Here is a 17,333-nt window from a genome sequence, read left to right as displayed (position 1 = left end):
GAGGAGCAAATGATTAAGATGGTCATACTAATGAGGCGAGTTTTTAAAATAGCACCACGACATAATATGTCATACAACCTTTGGTTAGGTTCAGGTACCTGAAAATGATGAAAAATAAAGAGATCTCGATAAGTTATGTCGTATTGGAACCGATATTAAATGATCGTCGCGGTATCTTTGAAATAATGTAGCGCTCAACATTAGATGGTGATGAGGATCTTGAATTTAAATCTGTCGAAGAGTGGACAGATAAATGATTGGCCAAATGAATACGCAATTCAAGTATATTTTCTTTCACTTGAAAAAGTGATATTTTGGATCTATAGTCCAAAGACCTTAAGATATAATGTTAGTGGGGGTACAAGTAAATTATTGTGCGAAAAGTAAAATGAAAAATAAAGTCAAGATATAAAGTACGACTTGTGCCTTGTGGCATAAAGATTTTTCGCGAGTCCTGGCATTATTGTATGGAGATAAGTTCTCCCGTGGTGAATGCAATGAGGTTTCGTACCAGTCTGACAATACATGAAAAATTTGAATGCGTATAATGGTTTGTTGTCATGTCTAGCTAGGCAATGAAGTTTATATGAAAATCCTTCAAGGATTTAAAAGGTTTTGAAGCGATTCCATTGAGTACCCCAATGGCCATGACATCGCTTAACATTAAGAAAGATCAATTTCGATCTCATGAAAATGGTCAGAAAGTACCATGTATTTGTGTAATTGGTGCACTTATATTTCTTCCTCTTATAATTCATGAGATAATATTTTTATTAATGTGACCTCAAGATATAATTTTATTCTACGTGGAGATACTTGAGTAAAATCAAATATTGGTATAGATTTATTTTTTCTAACCATATTGTCAAGGATTTGTTGGTTATGCAAATGCAGGAAGATTATATACTTTATGTAACATTCGGTGGCACGCAAGTTATTTATTTATATATTGGTTACCGATTTTATATTGTTACGCTAAAGTCAATTATTTGCTATTTACACAAATCATGCAAAGATAACAATGATCGTGAAGCAAGCAAATGACATATTGACATCGGGATGAGCTCAAGGATGTAACATCATGAGTTGGTCACAAAGACATGACCAATATCAACATTTGGAAAGCTGGTTATATAAGATCATTGGAAGGCATCATCTAAAAGAATTGATACGTTGAAGGTGGAAGAAAATAAAATACGTCTCGGCGAAAGTTATTTTCACACACGATCTTCCAAGGAATGGTGAAAAGATATTCAAGAAATTCAATACATTTCGACAATTTAGCTTTGTTAACTATAGCATGGTCAACCTCAACATTTGAGAAGTCGATATACAAGATTTGAATGTGTCATCTCCGAAGTATCAAATGATGTTATTATCGGGGCGAGTAAAATGCGTCTTTGCACTCTTTTTTCCTTAGTCGAGGTTTTTGTCCCACTAGGTTTTCCTGGCAAGGTTTTTAACGAGGCAGCCGATAATGCATATTACAAGATATGTGTACTCTTTTTCCTTCACTAGGATTTTTCCCATTGGGTTTTTTCTAATAAGGTTTTAACGAGGCATATTATCTAACAATAGACATCCAAGGGGGAGTGTTATGAAAATATTAACGTATGGATGTCTATTACTCCTCTACATATAACTCCCACTACTTCATGTTCATAATTCTTGTAGAAGTAACGCCCATTACTTAATGACCTCTACTCCCACACTTTATTTCTATAACCCCCAAATAGTTACTGTCCATGTTTATGACACACCCTTTGGTGTTCTCAATGTATTCCTATATATAGTTGGGTTGTATGTAATAGTTGAACACACTTGAAACACATTTGGATGAATAAGAAAGCTCTCCTCTCTTGTCTCTCTATGTCTATTGTTTTCATTCTTTAATATTGTTACTTTTTTAGCTTAATTTTACAACACAAATATAAAATTAGAAAAAATTATTTGGCATAGCGACATCTAAAAGATAATTATTGATAATAACTATCTTTTAATTTATTTATATTTAGTAGCTAAATTAATTTTGTAAATTACCATTGATAGCTATACCAAATATATTAGGTTTATGGCTTGTATTTCTCCCTCACCCCTCTCTCTTCTTTCTACCTCTCTCTCCGTTTCCTCTCTCTCCCTCGGCGCTCACCTCTATATCTCCTTTCCCTCTCTCCGGTGACACCATCAGTGTTCCTTCCCTCCTCCTTTTATATTTTTGATGACTCACCAATCGATTTACTCAGTTCAAATCCAGATCTGAACAGCGTCTTCTCCGAAGTGCAATACTTATCTTCTCAGCAACATAATTTCCAATTGAAAAAGATGAGTTTTCTATGTTTTACCAAAAAAATCTTTTTTATTGGAACAGAATGTTGAGAAAGAATGCTATGTTTTACCAATTTTCATGAGGATATTGCAGAACCCATTAGAAGTTATTTGAAGAATTAGAAGGGAATTGGGACAAACCATGGTGGATGACAACTAGTACAAGCAAGTTTTCTGTCAGTAGTGCAAGGGGGAATACAAGAATGTTATTCTCGTATGTGGATAAAAGGAGTGCCCTTCAAGATTTCATTCTTCCTATGAATGCTATGGAAGTTAAAGATACCTACAGATGATCAGTTGTGGAATATGGGCATTTCTATAGCTTCAAGGTGTTGGTGTTGCAGGGAATATCAACAAGAAACAATTAAACATGTGTTCCGGACTTGTTCCTTTGCAACTGAAGTTTGGAAAGTGTTTATATCAACTGCAGATTTGCATATTAATTTAATTCAGGTGCATCAAGTGGTCAAGGCATGGTGGGATGCTGATTGTTTTAACAAGCTCAAACCTATTTATAAAGTTATTCCATCAATAACTATTTGGGAGCTATGGAAAAGGAGGAATACCCAAAGACATGAGGGTCATGTTAGTCTCAAGAGGGTTGTACATGATATTAATAATAATTTGTATTATTTGGCAAAGGTGAAATATCCATGGTTGCAAATTCCATATTTATGGCCAGATTTGATCAAGTATTTAGAAGAATATACACCTTCAGTGGGAACACAGATTGTTACATGGCAAAAACCACTCAGGGGATGGTTTAAGTGTAACACAGATGGTGCATCCAGGGGCAATCCGGGACCTAGTTCTATCGAGGTATGTGTTAGGGATGAATTAAGTGGCTTAGTCTTTGCCAAAGCTAAGTTACTAAATGATATTACTAATGTGGTGGCTGAAGCTAAGGCTTTGCTTGAAGGAATTGAATATTGTGTGAGGCAAGGGAAGATTCCACTGATCTTGTAACATATAGTGACCCTTGTAGCAGCAACAAGCTTGATATTATGCAAGAGTACTTAGGATTTGAAAATTTCTGTTATCTAATGTGAAAAGACTCTTCCAATCCTTGAGAAATACTCTAGTTGGTTAAGAATCATAGTACCTGGTGAGAGTTTGGGGTGCTTCTATATGATATTAACCACAAGGAGAAGGAAGACATTCAGTTAGTGCAGCAAGATTTTTAGAAATTCTAAGCTACTTTGAATCATGCAATGCTGGGGAAGTGTGAATTGACGAACATATAAGCACAGATGAAGATCTGGAAGAGGAAGGAGATTTCTTACCACTCATGCCGATCAAGGATCATTTCTTGCAGCTCGAGCAATGAAGGAAGATGTGGAGTCACATCAGCTCGAATCAACCTTGCATTGCTTAGATGAAAGTAGCTGCAACTTTGGTGGTTCTTACAAATCCCAACGGCGGCTTGCATAGCTTCAAGAGGAAGATTGACAAGAATTTACATTTGGAGTGCGATTGCCGTTTTTAGATTTAGGATTTAGTGTTTCTATTTAGAAAACCTAAATCCCTTTGTTTTGTCTTTTTTTTTTGTTGGATCCGATTTGCTTTCCCGTACTTTTTGTTTTTTATTAATAAAAAACACACTAAAGCTTGCTTAGTGATATTTAACTTTAAAAAAAAATATTGAGAAAGAGAATTTTTTAGAAGCTCAAATCATTTTTATCACCAAGTAGACTTTCAACCTCATCAAATGTATCTGTATCTATATTAGTAGACACAAAAGAGATACCAGACCCAAAAACTTACAACTTAAACTTCAATCATGAATGCATGTTGCAGCAAAACCTTAAGTATTGTAAAAAGATCTGAAAAGGATAGAGATAAACTATTCAATGTCTTTTCTTTTGAATGAGTCTATATTCAAATATTAGAGATCATACTTTTGATTCCATCAAACAATCTTATTATTCTCTTATTTTAATCACAATTTACCACTAATTCTAATAAAAAGCTGCATATAGTTTACGTATATAAACTACATACATATATACACACAAAACACACACCACTACAAGAAAGAACAAGATCTGTGACAGAAGAATTCATCACAGATTTGTTTTTGTGACTGATTTGTAACAAAATTCTAGCCGTTATAAAATAGTCACAAATCCGTTACAATATTGTGACGGACTTGTCCTTCATAAATATACTGTTACAAATTTGTGTATTTTCTAGTAGTGCGCTACACTTTTTTTTTAAATGTGGCTTCACTTTGAATGTTAAATGAATTTGTCATAATGAGATATATTCAATTGAGGTGTATAGTTTTTTAAATATAAAATGCACGAGAAATACTGGGATGTATAATTATTTCGAAAGTGCTTTTCTTTTTCCTTCCAAAAGATTCATCAAATGATGGAGGAATTAGATATGAATTGTACGAGAAATACTAGTCCACGGATTACATGCTTGACAAATTCCAATCTTTTCCAAACATAAAGCACTATGAAACATCCTATAAGATAAGAGGATTTAAATATCTGTCACCAGCTTTTGTATTTAATGCCATTTAAGATTGTGATGGAATATTAATTTCTTGCAAATGGAGTAGGCTTTCGTCCCTTGTATTGCATTTCGGCACATATCGAAATCCTCCAAGTCTATTCCTTGCCAGAGTGGAAACAGAACAATACATTTTCATCATTTGCTGAATGAATTATTGAAAGCACCTTAGCCACATACTGGACGAACTTCTGGTCAGAGTAAAGCTAGCATAGCATCTGAATATATTTTGGATCACCTAAGGTCGTAGTGGAATAATCGAACACCTCCACCTTTAACCAGAGATCTCGTGTTCAAGCGCTTAAAATGAATAAAAAACTCCTAACAGGGAGCGATTCTTCCTTTAATGGGCAGGCAACACAAATCCGGATTAGTCGGAGCCTCAAAGTGGGTACTAACCACTTGGTGAGAAGCCAAAAAAAATCAAAATACATGTTGGAAGAAATGCCATGGATTATGTAATCAGATTATTAGAGGCGGATTTTGTTGTCAGCACGTAAGCAGCAAAACAAAAGGACAAGTTCATTTAAATGAATATCAATATTCATACAGATAAATACAAAATCTAACTTTTCTTACAAGGCCGGCAATTAAGATTTCAAAAAACAAGCATAATTTACATGATGGCCACAATAGCTGGAATAGAATTAGCTATAGATCCTTGGAACCAGGAATGTCTATCCATTGCAACCGGAGTTCTATTTCACCACATTCGACATTTCGCAACCTAAGAAACACATTTTGGACAACCTTTCCATTTTCATAGACAATACAGCTTCCTTCAGAATAACAATTCTGCCTGCTTGGCGTTATTTTTGTAATTGTAGTTCCATTAGGAATGTTCTTACAGCGCGTTGTAATTACTACATCTATAAGTGGTACAATGTCAAGTTCTGCATCGCCCATCTTATCATCACGAGAAAATGTATCCTTGTCATAAACTTGCTGCAATGACAGCAATGGAAAGACATAAATATCATTCTGGTTTTATTAATTGAATGAAAACAACTCCATGAGCTGCTGAAATTGTAGAGGTCATCTAGCACTAGGAGTGTCAAATGGGCAGACAGAATTTGGGCAGGTTAAAATGGACTGACTTAATAAATTGACGGGTCATTAACCCGTCCAAAAGGCTGTCATTTTACGTGTCTTATTCTTTAATTTCCTCTTGGTAAAGCAAAGTATATATGCAATATGCAGCTTAATTAATTTCTTATCAAGAAAAGACAACAAAATGAAGGAAAATATTACCAGCTTGATTGGGAGAATAGGTTCAGAAATACACAGCGTTAAGTCTTCATTCCATTCGGGATTTACATTTTTCTTCACCACTCGAGTCTTCAATTTCTGCTTCCAATAATAATTAAAATGCAAAATTAACATAACATCAGTGAACACCATCTGAAACATCACTCCATTTACTTTAGTCAAGATACTAAAAATTACTCTGTTGAATTTCTTCTAAGATTATTCTTCTTTTTTATCCTTTTGTATGCCTTTTCACCATTTCATATCATACTCTCCGTCTCAAATTAATTATCATGTTTGGCTTCTTCAGAGTCAATTTGATTAATTTTAAAACTAAATTGAATTAGATCAACTCAATATTTAGATATTAAAAACTATGCGAAGAATACTATATATATAATTTGCAACTCTTCTCACAAAAAAAGACATTTTAAAATGTTGAGAAAGCTTTACTCTAGAGAAGCGAAACATGACAATTAATTCCAAACAGAGTAGTAAGTACTGAAATGTTTAACAATTATACAGTTCCCGAAACACACACAACCAAAAAAAAAAAAAAAGCGCTTTGGTTTTCTCGTCTTTCTTTACAGATAGGAAATCCTGAAAATTACATAATTTTGATGTGATAATTAAAAATAGCACATAAAACTTCTGAGCTTTGTTGAGAGGTAATATGAAAGTACCTCATCATTAGCATATGGTCAGCGTCTGCACTACGCAATTATCAATACACAAAATGGCCAAAGAAGGGAATTTTTGAGGACAAAGACAATTTTATGTTCCAATTTACGGGTTGAGTCACTCAACTAATCGCTATTACCTCAAAAAGTCACATTTATTTTATGAAATAATAATTATTAGTTGAGTGACCATACGCGAAATCAACTTTCCAATTGAAGAGGAGAAAAAAGAAGAGAAAAGAGTGAAGAAGAAGAGGGGAAATTACCTGCTTGCCCATCTTAACAACAACATAAGGATCACTGCTTCTTAAATCTCTAATGGCCAAATTTATGCCTCTGATTATACGGATTCTCAGAAGACCCAACTGATTCTCCATTCAAACTTCAATACAATCTTTAATTCTACACACAATTTGAGTGTATAAGAAAGAAAGAAAGAAAGAAATTGTCGTGCTGATTCTAGTGGTTCCTCAAAAATAGCTAGCTTTATATATTATGGAGTAGTTAAAGCCTTAAAGGGTCTAGGGAATGGGCAGGGTTCTACAGAATTGCAGGTTTGAAAAATTGATAAGCGTACACGAGAAGGGGAAGCTCATAGTCAAGAAACATCTAGAAATTGTTACTACTATTAAAGTCAGTCGGGTAAAGTACTACTCCGTTCATTTTTATTTTCTGAAATTAAATTCTGTCTTAATTAAGAAAATATGCTGCTACAAAATATTTAGCTTTTTTCTCTATTGATTTGATCTTTAGTTTGTTTGCGCATGCCTTAAAAATGAATTTTGACATAACTTAACTGAAAAGTTAACTTAAGAACATATTCCATAATAATTACATAAAAAGACGATAATTTATTATCTCAGTAGCGATACACTTTAACAGCCACTCACACATTAAGACAGAAACACTTGAAGCGTGAATGATATAATATATAAAAATTTAATATTGGAAAAAAATCAAAATATATATGGGTCTGACGATTCAGAATTTTCATTCAAGGGGTTCGAAAAAAATAACTGAAGTCAAACATAAAAAATAATATTGGTCCTCAAAATTGAATCTTGGACATTGGAGTAAATTTAAACACCCTGGACCACTTGAGCTAATCTATATGTACATAAACACAAAAAATCTACCCTATATATACAGTGTAAGTTTTTATCGAGGATGTTCGGGTGAACACCTTCCTGCCCATGGAAACCCGCCCCTGGGTCTACCTGTGATATTATGTTTAAAAAAAAAAAAAAATCTAACTCAACCTATAAATATTTGAGAATAATAATGCAAAAAAGACAATTAGCAGCGCGTGAATCAACATGCGACAATTTAACAACATGCAATGTTTCTTTAACAAAAATATTTGTCTGTCTTTGTTGTTTACACATTGAAACTAACAAAGAGTTGCTAATAATTCTAGTGAGAGCGAACTTAAAGTGGAGGACTCCGTAGGGTGTCTTTGTGGAATTGTGGCCCTCAATTTTGACGAAATGTGACTGGTACTAACTACACTAGTTATTCCTTCCTACCTCCCTTTATGCCCTACCCTCTTTTTTTAATTTTTTTTTTTTTTTTAATAAAATGGTGTTCGAATTAGTTTGCACATACTTTAACTATTTCATCATATAGTTGATATATTTACGAAGGCAGAACAAATCCTAGCATTATTTTGAGCAAATACTTTGAGGACTGATTTACTTGGTGAGCTGGAGAACTTTTCACATTGAAGTGGAAAGTTTAAACTCATCATTAGCGTGACATTCCTTTCCCCTTTCTCCCTCCCTCCCCCCCTCCATCGACGTAATACAAATAAATGAAAAAATGGCTTAGGGGCCGTTTGATTGCTTGAGTAAGGAGAATTAATCTTTGTATAAATGAAATTTGACATAACTCTTACCTAACATTTTACCTCTTCTAATTATAAAGAATTATACAGGAATTTTATATTATTTTGTACGAGATTAATTAATCATGTGAAATAAGAATACATATATCAGAAATAGATGGAAACAAGCTACTGAAATGACAAAGAATGATATATCACTGTAAACAAAATTATATCCAGCTTAACAAGTAAACACATATTATATATATATACCCCGCAATAAACTATTTGTCTAATTAGAAATAATCCTTACATTGTAATATCTGTATCCAGCATCATAAAACGAAACAAACGACCCTCAAGAGTACATACATCATTCCCTATTTAAGAATTTTTGCAGCATTTGAATTACAAATATTTACTGCAAAAATACGAATGTCACTTTAGGTAAACCGCTAAACTTTTTTATGATAAATATTTTTCTTTGTTGGTTTTTGCTAACCATATCATCAGGTTATGCTCCAAAGTACATAGCGTGCGTATGCATGTGATGGAATCTGGCTCCTCTCCAGTAGCCAATCCCTCCAGTTTGTCCAGTAGGTTATTAAATTCACTGCACGTGTCCTCTTAAAAAAAATTATGGTCAAGATTTATTTGATTAACCCAACTACTTTAACCATGGTTATAAGTTCTCTCTGTTGCCTTTTTCACTACCAAACAAGAACCCCTCTTCCATCCTCCCAAATCTCTCAAAGAAGACAAAACAAGCGCAATAATGTTGGAGGCAGATACAGTTATGAAATTTTACTGATTGAAGAAAAAAAGAGAAAAATGGCACTATACTTTCACAAAAAATTATCTGTTGGAACTTCACATGGTGATGTTGTCATCACATCTCTACTTCTCCCATGGGAAAATTGATTCTACTTCTTCTTTGAAATTAAATAATAGTGTTGTTTTTCTCCCATTTCGGACTAAACACATAAAAAGGTACCATTAGTTGGTTGCACAAAAATTGTAGATTAATGCGATTTGCACCAATAGTGCTCCGTAGTTATATCTCAATCGAAGTGCTACTCAAACAAATTTTCAATCTATTTTCTGAATCGAAGAACCTTAAGAAAATAAATCAAACTCAGTAGAAAGATATGGTATACTACAATTTAGAAATAAGCTTGATTTCAACAACCATTGTTGATTAGCAACTTCAACAATTAATATCACCAAAACACTCGAAATCTTCATCTTAGCATAGGAACCCACTTGTTTTGATTTGGTAGGTGCTAGATTTTCTTACAGATTTGGGATGAAGAGGAATACCTTGTTGTTTGATAGGAGAGAGGAAAGAGAGAATTTTTATCTGGGTCAAAATGGTTTGGTTAACCAAAATAAATCTGGACCATAAATATTTCAAGAGGACACGTGTAGTAAATCCACTAGCCAACTGGAGGAATTGAAGGGCTTGGCTACTGGAGGGGAGCAAAAATCATGTGATGTAACGACCAAAAATTAAAGGTGTGAACAATTTGTGAGAGTTATGTATTGCTATTCTAGTCAATTCCTTTTCCTTGAATGCAAGTTCAAAGCTTTCTTTGTGGTCTCTTTTTCTTACTCATTTTTTCTCCTCTATAAAGTCAAATGTCCCACATAAAAGGGGAGAAAGTTTTATTTCCTCCTTATATTGAATTGTGGGTTTTTAGGGTTGTAATGGGGTACAGAACGGAGATCGGCATACGCAGAATTGGGCTCAGTAAGCAAAAGTGATGAATTCCTCCCCCCCCCCCCCTCCCTGTACGTGAGGCCCAAATTAAATCTGGTTTTGCAAATTATTTTTTGATATTTTGGGCTTATCCGAAATTGTCCAAATACATCCTTACCTTAATGTGTCCAAATTCATCCCGGGGAATTGATATTTCAGATTTGTAACCTATACAATTATGTAAGCCATTATTCAGCCATTATGGTCATAACCATTGGCTGATTTATTTCCTTTTATCTGAACGGTCATTTTCTATACCTATATATTTTGAGGTCTGCCTTTAGTGAGATACAGAAAAACACATATCTTCTCCCCTTCTTCATACGTCTTTCTCCTTCTAGATTCTGGCAAATATTTTGTGCAAGCTCCATAGTTCCACCCACCAGTGCAGGTGTTCGGGAGTTGTTGTGGAACTTTGGGAAACGTGTCGGGCTAAACGATTTGCACCGTGGTCGGTCCAGAAATCACTTTCAAGGTAGTGGCTTGCCACGACACAACTGTGGTTTTATAATTTGTTTTCTTATTTTACTTGTTACTGATCTATATTGTTCTGATCTATATTGTTCTCGATTTTTACTAACAATTTGAAAGCGATTTTCTAAAATGCTGATCAGATGGCTATTTCTTCAAACAAAACTCCTTCAGATTTGTCAAAGCTTGAACCTTTGGGTGGAAACAATTGTAAACGCTGGTCTAAACGTTTGATTTTCTTTGAACAATCAGAAGTTGACTATGTTTTGTTTGACGAACCACCTGTTGATGTTCCAAACGTTATTACTGATGTTTCTAACACCACTGGTGGTCTTTCCGCCGTCGTTGTTATCGATGATCTTTTTGCTAAAAACAAATTTGAAAAAGATAACAAAACGGTTAAAGGACATCTGCTGAACCATATGACTAACCCTATGTTTGATTTATTTGTTACTAATAAATCTCCTAAGGAAATATCGGACAGTTTGAAAAAGAAATATAGTGCTGATGATGCAGGTAAGAAAAAGTATGTTGTTGGCTAGTTGATTAAGTTCCAAATGGTTGACAATAAGCTAATTACTTTAACAAAGTTCATGAGTATGAGAACTTGATCGCAATGTTTGGATCGTGAAGAAGATGTGTGAGGTTTTTCAGGCCAATGTTTGGCTTGAGAAATTCCCACCTTCTTAGAGTGATTATAGAAACCAACTGAAGCATAAGAAGAAGGACTTAACTCTTCAGGAACTGACACATGAGGACTGAGGAGGCAAATCGTCTAAAAGATAAAATGGAAGCTTTTTCCTTAATTCTCCTAAAGCTAACCTTGTGGAAACTTTTGGTACTGTTGTGAAAGACATGTCCAAAGACAAATAGAAGAAAGTCCCCAAAAAGGGAAATGGAAAGAAGACGAATCACTTCAACAACCTGGAAAGCCAAATCCAGAAGTTCAAGGGACCTTGTTTCGTCTATGGGAAACTTAGTCACAGGGATGCTCGATGTAATCAAAGACAAGGGCAAAACTCGAAGCAGGGAGGACAATGTGCTGCCCAAGCCAATCTTGTTGAGGGGAATAAAGTTATTGCTGATGTGGTCATTGAGGCGAATCTGGTGGCTAACAAGACTGATTAGGTGCTGGACACGGGCGCTTCAAGGCATCTTTGCGCTAATAAGGAGCTGTTCCATAAAGAAGTATTACATTACTTTTGTTGATGACTTTTGTAGATACAGTAAGGTATATCTTCTTAAGTCTAAATATGAGGCAGAAATCATGTTTTTGAAATTCAAAGCAGAAGTAGAAAACCAATTAGATAGAAAAATCAAGAGACTTAGATCTGATAGGGGCGATGAATATAGTACCAATACTCTAGAGTCTTTTTGTGAGAAAAAAGGTATTAGACATGAAGTTAATGCTCCCTATACTCCCCAGCAAAATGGTGTAGCTAAACGCAAAAATCGAACCCTTAAGGAAATGATGAACTCCATACTTTTAAGTTCGGGTCTGTCTGACAACATGTGGGGGGAAGCTGTTTTGTCTGCATGCTATATTCTTATAGAGTCCCTCATAAGAAGTTAGAAAAGCACCATGCGAGTTGTGGAAAGGGTTTTCCCCTAACTTGAAATTTCCTGAAAGTGTGGGGGTGTTTGGCTAAGGTTGGTCTACCTGATTTCAAACGGGTAAATGTAGGATCTAAGACTTTTGACACTGTTTTTATTGGTTATGCTCAAAATAGTGCTGCTTATAGATTTATGTCTTTGAATGATTATTCTATTTGTGAATCTAGAGATGTGGAATTTTTTGAGCATGTTTTTCCTTTGAAAAATAATGTGCCTAGTGATGTGCAAAATAATGCTTCTACATCTATGTCTGTTAATTCTCATGTTGTTTCTTCTTCTAATGTTGTTGATAATATGCATGAAATTGAACTTAGAAGAAGTAAAAGACGTAGAATTGAGAGTAGCTTTAGTCCTGATTTTATTATGCTTTCTTGACTGAGAATTGTGATATTGATGTTTTAAATGATGAATTAGTGTCTATTTACTTAATGGAGGAAGACCCTAAAACTTATGATGAAGCAATGAGGTCAATAGATGCTATGTTTTGGAAAGAGGCCGTTAAAAGTGAATTAGACTCTATAGTTTCTAATCACACTTGGGACTTGCATTATTTGCCTAAAGGTTCTAGACCCATAAGTAGCAAGTGGATATTTAAAAAGAAATTGAGACCTGATGGTACAATTGATAAATATAAGGCTAGACTTGTAATTAGGGGTTTTACCCAAAAGCAACGTATTGATTACTTTGATACTTATTCTCCTGTGACTAAATAGCGACCATTAGAACTCTTATTGCCTTAGCCGCTATTCATAATTTAGTCGTACACCAAATGGATGTTAAAACGGATTTTCTAAGTGGTGATTTAGAGGAAGAGATCTATATGACTCAACCTGAAGGTTTTGTGGTCCCAGGACCAGAAGATAAAATATGCAAATTGAGAAAGTCCTTGTATGGCCTAAAGCAGGCACCTAAGCAGTGGTATAAAAAGTTCAATGGCACATTAGTGGCTGATGGTTTTGAGGTTAATACTTCTGATACATGTGTTTATTCTAAAATGATAGGATCAGATTGTGTGATTATATGTTTATATGTGGATGACATGTTAAACTTTGGCCCTATTATGAATGTTGTTAATGAGACTAAGAATTTTTTGTGTTCTAAGTTTGAAATGAAAGAGCTTGGAGAAGCAAATGTGATTTTAGGCGTTAAAATCAAAAGAACTGTTAATGGCTTTCTTTGTGTCAGTCTCATTACATTGAGAAGATATTGAAGATGTTTGATTGTTTTGATGTTGCTCCAGTAAGAACTCCTTATGATCCTAGCATACACTTGAAAAGGAATAAAGAATCCAGTGTTTGTCAAACTGAATATACTAAAATAATTGGGAATGTAATGTTTCTCAAGAACTATACTCGGCCTGATATAGCTTATGTTGTTAGTAGATTGAGTAGATATACTCATAATCCCAGTAGTGAACATTGGAATGCTCTTCATCATTTGTTAAGGTATTTGAGAGGTACTATGAATTGGTGTTTGCATTTTAATAAATTTCCTACTATTTTAGAAGATTTTTGTGATGCAAACTGGGTAACTAACAATGATGAAGTTAGCTCCACTAGTGGCTATGTGTTTACTTTGGGTGCAGGTGCTATTTCATGGAAGTCCTTCAAACAGACTTGTATAGCACGTTCTACTATTGAATCTGAGTTTATTGCTCTTGAGTTGGCAGGGCAAGAAGCTGAGTGGTTGAGAAATCTTTTGGCAGATGTGCCATTGCGGGGAAGACGAGTTCACCAGTCTCCTTACATTGTGACTCACAGGTGGCAATTTGAATTGCTAAGAGCAGTGTATACAATGGAAAAAGGAGACATATTCGCATCAGACATGGTGTAGTTAAATAGCTGTTGAAACATGGTGTTATCTCCTTGGAATATGTAAGGTCCTAAATAAATTTGGTGTATCCTGTAACCAAGGGTTTAGAAAGGAAAATGATCCTTGAAACGCCGAGGGGGATACGGCTAAACCCTATGGATTGAGGTAATATGGTGGATACCCGTTTGTGGTCAAACGAAGCCATATAGGCCATCAATAAACACTAAATTTCCTATCCTTATGGCGTGTAGTATTGTTTATAAGGTTGATCCTTTTTGCTCTTAATGATCCATAGCCTTAAGGTGGTCTATGAGATAGACTTGATGGAATTACCTACGTGAGTGTAAAGGTGTGGTCGCCTTTTATGAAAGACTTAGACCATCTTTCTAAAGCACTCATTAGACCCAAGGTGTGTGCATAACCATAAAAGCACTTTTGTGAGTATCGCGGAGTTTGCATAAAACTAAGGATATAGTATGTGTTGTGGAGGTCTCAACTCATGTCCATTTAGTTCAACAGTACTTCACTTTTTGGATATTTGTTGCTGCCTCATTTCACTACGTGTTAATTCAAATCGAAAGATATTGACACTTAAGTACATGTTCCTTCTTTTGCCCAGAATTTATTCCTATTCTTTATCTTTGCATTAGTAGGGGATTGTGAGAGTTATGTAATGCTATTCTAATTAATTCCTTGTTGGTAATGCAAAGCCAAAGTTTCTTTATGGTTCCTCTTTTCCTTACTCATCTTTTCTCCTCTATAAAGTGCAAATGTCTTACATAGGTGGAGAAAAGTCTTTCTTTCCTCCTTATATTGAATTGTGGATTGTTGGGTTAGTAAATGGGCTAGAACAAGAGATGGGCCTAGCGCACATGAGAATTGGGCTCAGTAGGCAAAAGTGATGAATTCCCACCCCCCTGCGCGCGAGGTATACGTGAGGCCCAAATAAAATCTGGTTTTGCAAAATATTATTTTTTGATATTTTGGGCTTATCCGAAATTGTCCAAATACATCCTTACCTTAATGTGTCCAGATTCATCGGGGGGAATTGATTATTCAGATTTGTAACCTATACAATTATGTGAGCCATTATTCAGCCATTATGGTCATAACCATTGGCTGATTTATTTCCTTTTATCTAAACGGTCATTTTCTATACCTATATATTTTGAGGTCTGCCTTTGGTGAGATACAGAAAAACACATATCTTCTCCTCTTCTCCCCTTTTTCATACGTCTTTCTCCTTCTAGATTCTGGGCAATATTTTGTGCAAGCTCCATACTTCCACCCACCAGTGCAAGTGTTCGAGAGTTGTTGTGGAACCTTGGGGAGCATGCCGAGCTAAATGATTTTCACCGTGGTTTGTCCGAAAATCGCTTTCATGGCAGTGGCTTGCCACGACAAACTGTGATTTTATAATTTATTTTCTTATTTTACTTGTTACTGATCTACATTGTTCTCGAGTTTTACTACCACAATTACCATTTTCAACCATACTACAAATTAAACGGAATTGCCATTAAAAAAAAACACACATCAGACATGGACAAATGAAAGGATCTAAAGGTATTGGGTTGCATTATAGTATAATTTAGAAAATTTTACGAAGATAGAAGATGATAATTTCCCTAAAAGTCAGAATTCAAGTCGTTGGCATTGGAGGTACATATCCGCAAGCAAAAGACTAATTAGCAAATCCACCAAAAGGTGAGTTCAGACATCACAATTTTGTGTATGGATCCATGCTAAACCTGTCAATCGAGCCGGTTGAATCGGTAGAAACCGGTGACTGGAACAGGCTCAATCGGTCCCGGACCCGGATCACCGTTTCTCGGTTGACAGTTAACAGTCATTGATGGTTCGGTTACGGTTTCAAAATAGGCGACCGGTTAACAGGTGAAATACAATAAAAATAAAAAAATAGCCGTTGAAGGGTCGTTGCCCAATAGTCCAATTTGCATTTTTGACCGTTGGCAACGGCCAAAATTGAGGTATTTGGCCCTCCACCACCCCCCAAACCCCCAAACTTTTATTTTTAACACTTTAACCCCTCTCCCACTCTTATATAAATCTCTCTCCATTTTATTTTCATCTATACCAATTTTCTTTTCTCAAATTCTCTCAACTATTAGCTGTTTTGCAACAACTAGCCACTTTAAAATTTCAATTTCTCTCAATTATACACTATAATTTATAAAAGTTTCCTTCAAGTTTTAATTTTATATTTTGCAATTATACAAACAAAATGTTGGTGGAGTTGGTGGATTTGCAATTCTAGCTGCCTTCAATTCAACACTTGTAAATTCCGACAATTTGGTACCTTCGTTCCAACTCTATCTTTAATTTCCGCAATTTAATTTCTTGCAATTTATTTTCTTGCGATTTATTTGCTTGCGATTAATTTCTTACTATTTAATTATGAAGAGACGGGGCTTCTTTAGTGGTTGTAGTAGTAGCGGTAGGGGGAGCGGAAATATGGATGAAACATTTTGTGGGTGAAATACCTAATATAGGTTATGACATTAATGAAAATAATTCAATTTTAGATAGCGAAGTAATGGAATACCGATTTGGCCCAACCTTTCATCAAGTTGATGATGATGAAACACAATCACCGGAACATCTGATAGGAGACACACAATCACAACAATCACAAACACAGTCAAAACCCACTCGTAACCAACCTCTAAAGTTTGGAATTATATGACTAAAGATAGGGAGAAAGAAATAGCCACATGTAATATATGTAAAAAACCATTTGTGTTTAGGTGTAGGAACAATAAGGATGGGGGAGCGGGTTCACAATCGAGTCATTTAGCTGCAAAACACAGTGATGTTTGGGGATCACAAACGTGTACCGGGGGTATTCAAAAAACAATAGACCCACATACCGGAAAAACTTTTAGTTACAACAAGAAGAAAGAACGTGTAAAGATAGCTAAAATGGTAGCTTATGATGCTTTATCATTTTCCTTTCCTTCGGGGCCGGGTTTTGTTACTTATATTCAACGTAGTTATAATCCGATGTTTGACGATATTCCTAGAAGTACTTGTAGAGCGGATATTATTGATTTATATAAAA

General features: G+C 35.1%; 1 protein-coding gene across 1 annotated transcript; it reads right to left on the bottom strand.

Annotated features, from left to right (window-relative positions):
- Window positions 1-5,483: 5,483 nt before the first annotated feature.
- On the bottom strand, window positions 5,484-7,350 carry LOC132048027 (GTPase activating protein 1-like). The gene is made up of 3 exons (XM_059438978.1): window positions 7,040-7,350; window positions 6,097-6,192; window positions 5,484-5,790 (listed from the first exon to the last, which is right to left on the bottom strand). The coding sequence occupies exons 1-3, from the start codon at window positions 7,148-7,150 to the stop codon at window positions 5,497-5,499; spliced, it is 501 nt and encodes a 166-aa protein (XP_059294961.1). The 5' UTR covers window positions 7,151-7,350; the 3' UTR covers window positions 5,484-5,496.
- Window positions 7,351-17,333: the final 9,983 nt, after the last annotated feature.

This window comes from Lycium ferocissimum, chromosome 2 (assembly GCF_029784015.1).
Source record: "Lycium ferocissimum isolate CSIRO_LF1 chromosome 2, AGI_CSIRO_Lferr_CH_V1, whole genome shotgun sequence".
NCBI lineage: Eukaryota > Viridiplantae > Streptophyta > Magnoliopsida > Solanales > Solanaceae > Lycium > Lycium ferocissimum.
The sequence above is the reverse complement of the archived record's forward strand: the minus strand, read 5'-3'. Positions and strand labels throughout refer to the sequence as shown.

What these genes read in the sequence shown, in the direction of transcription:
- LOC132048027 (XM_059438978.1), bottom strand. Translation starts at nt 7,150, where the DNA reads ATGGAGAATCAGTTGGGTCTTCTGAGAATCCGTATAATCAGAGGCATA. An exon ending in TTGTTAAGATGGGCAAGCAG is followed by an intron (nt 6,193 to 7,039) that starts GTAATTTCCCCT and finishes TATTGGAAGCAG; the next exon opens with AAATTGAAGACTCGAGTGGT. An exon ending in CTATTCTCCCAATCAAGCTG is followed by an intron (nt 5,791 to 6,096) that starts GTAATATTTTCC and finishes CTGTCATTGCAG; the next exon opens with CAAGTTTATGACAAGGATAC.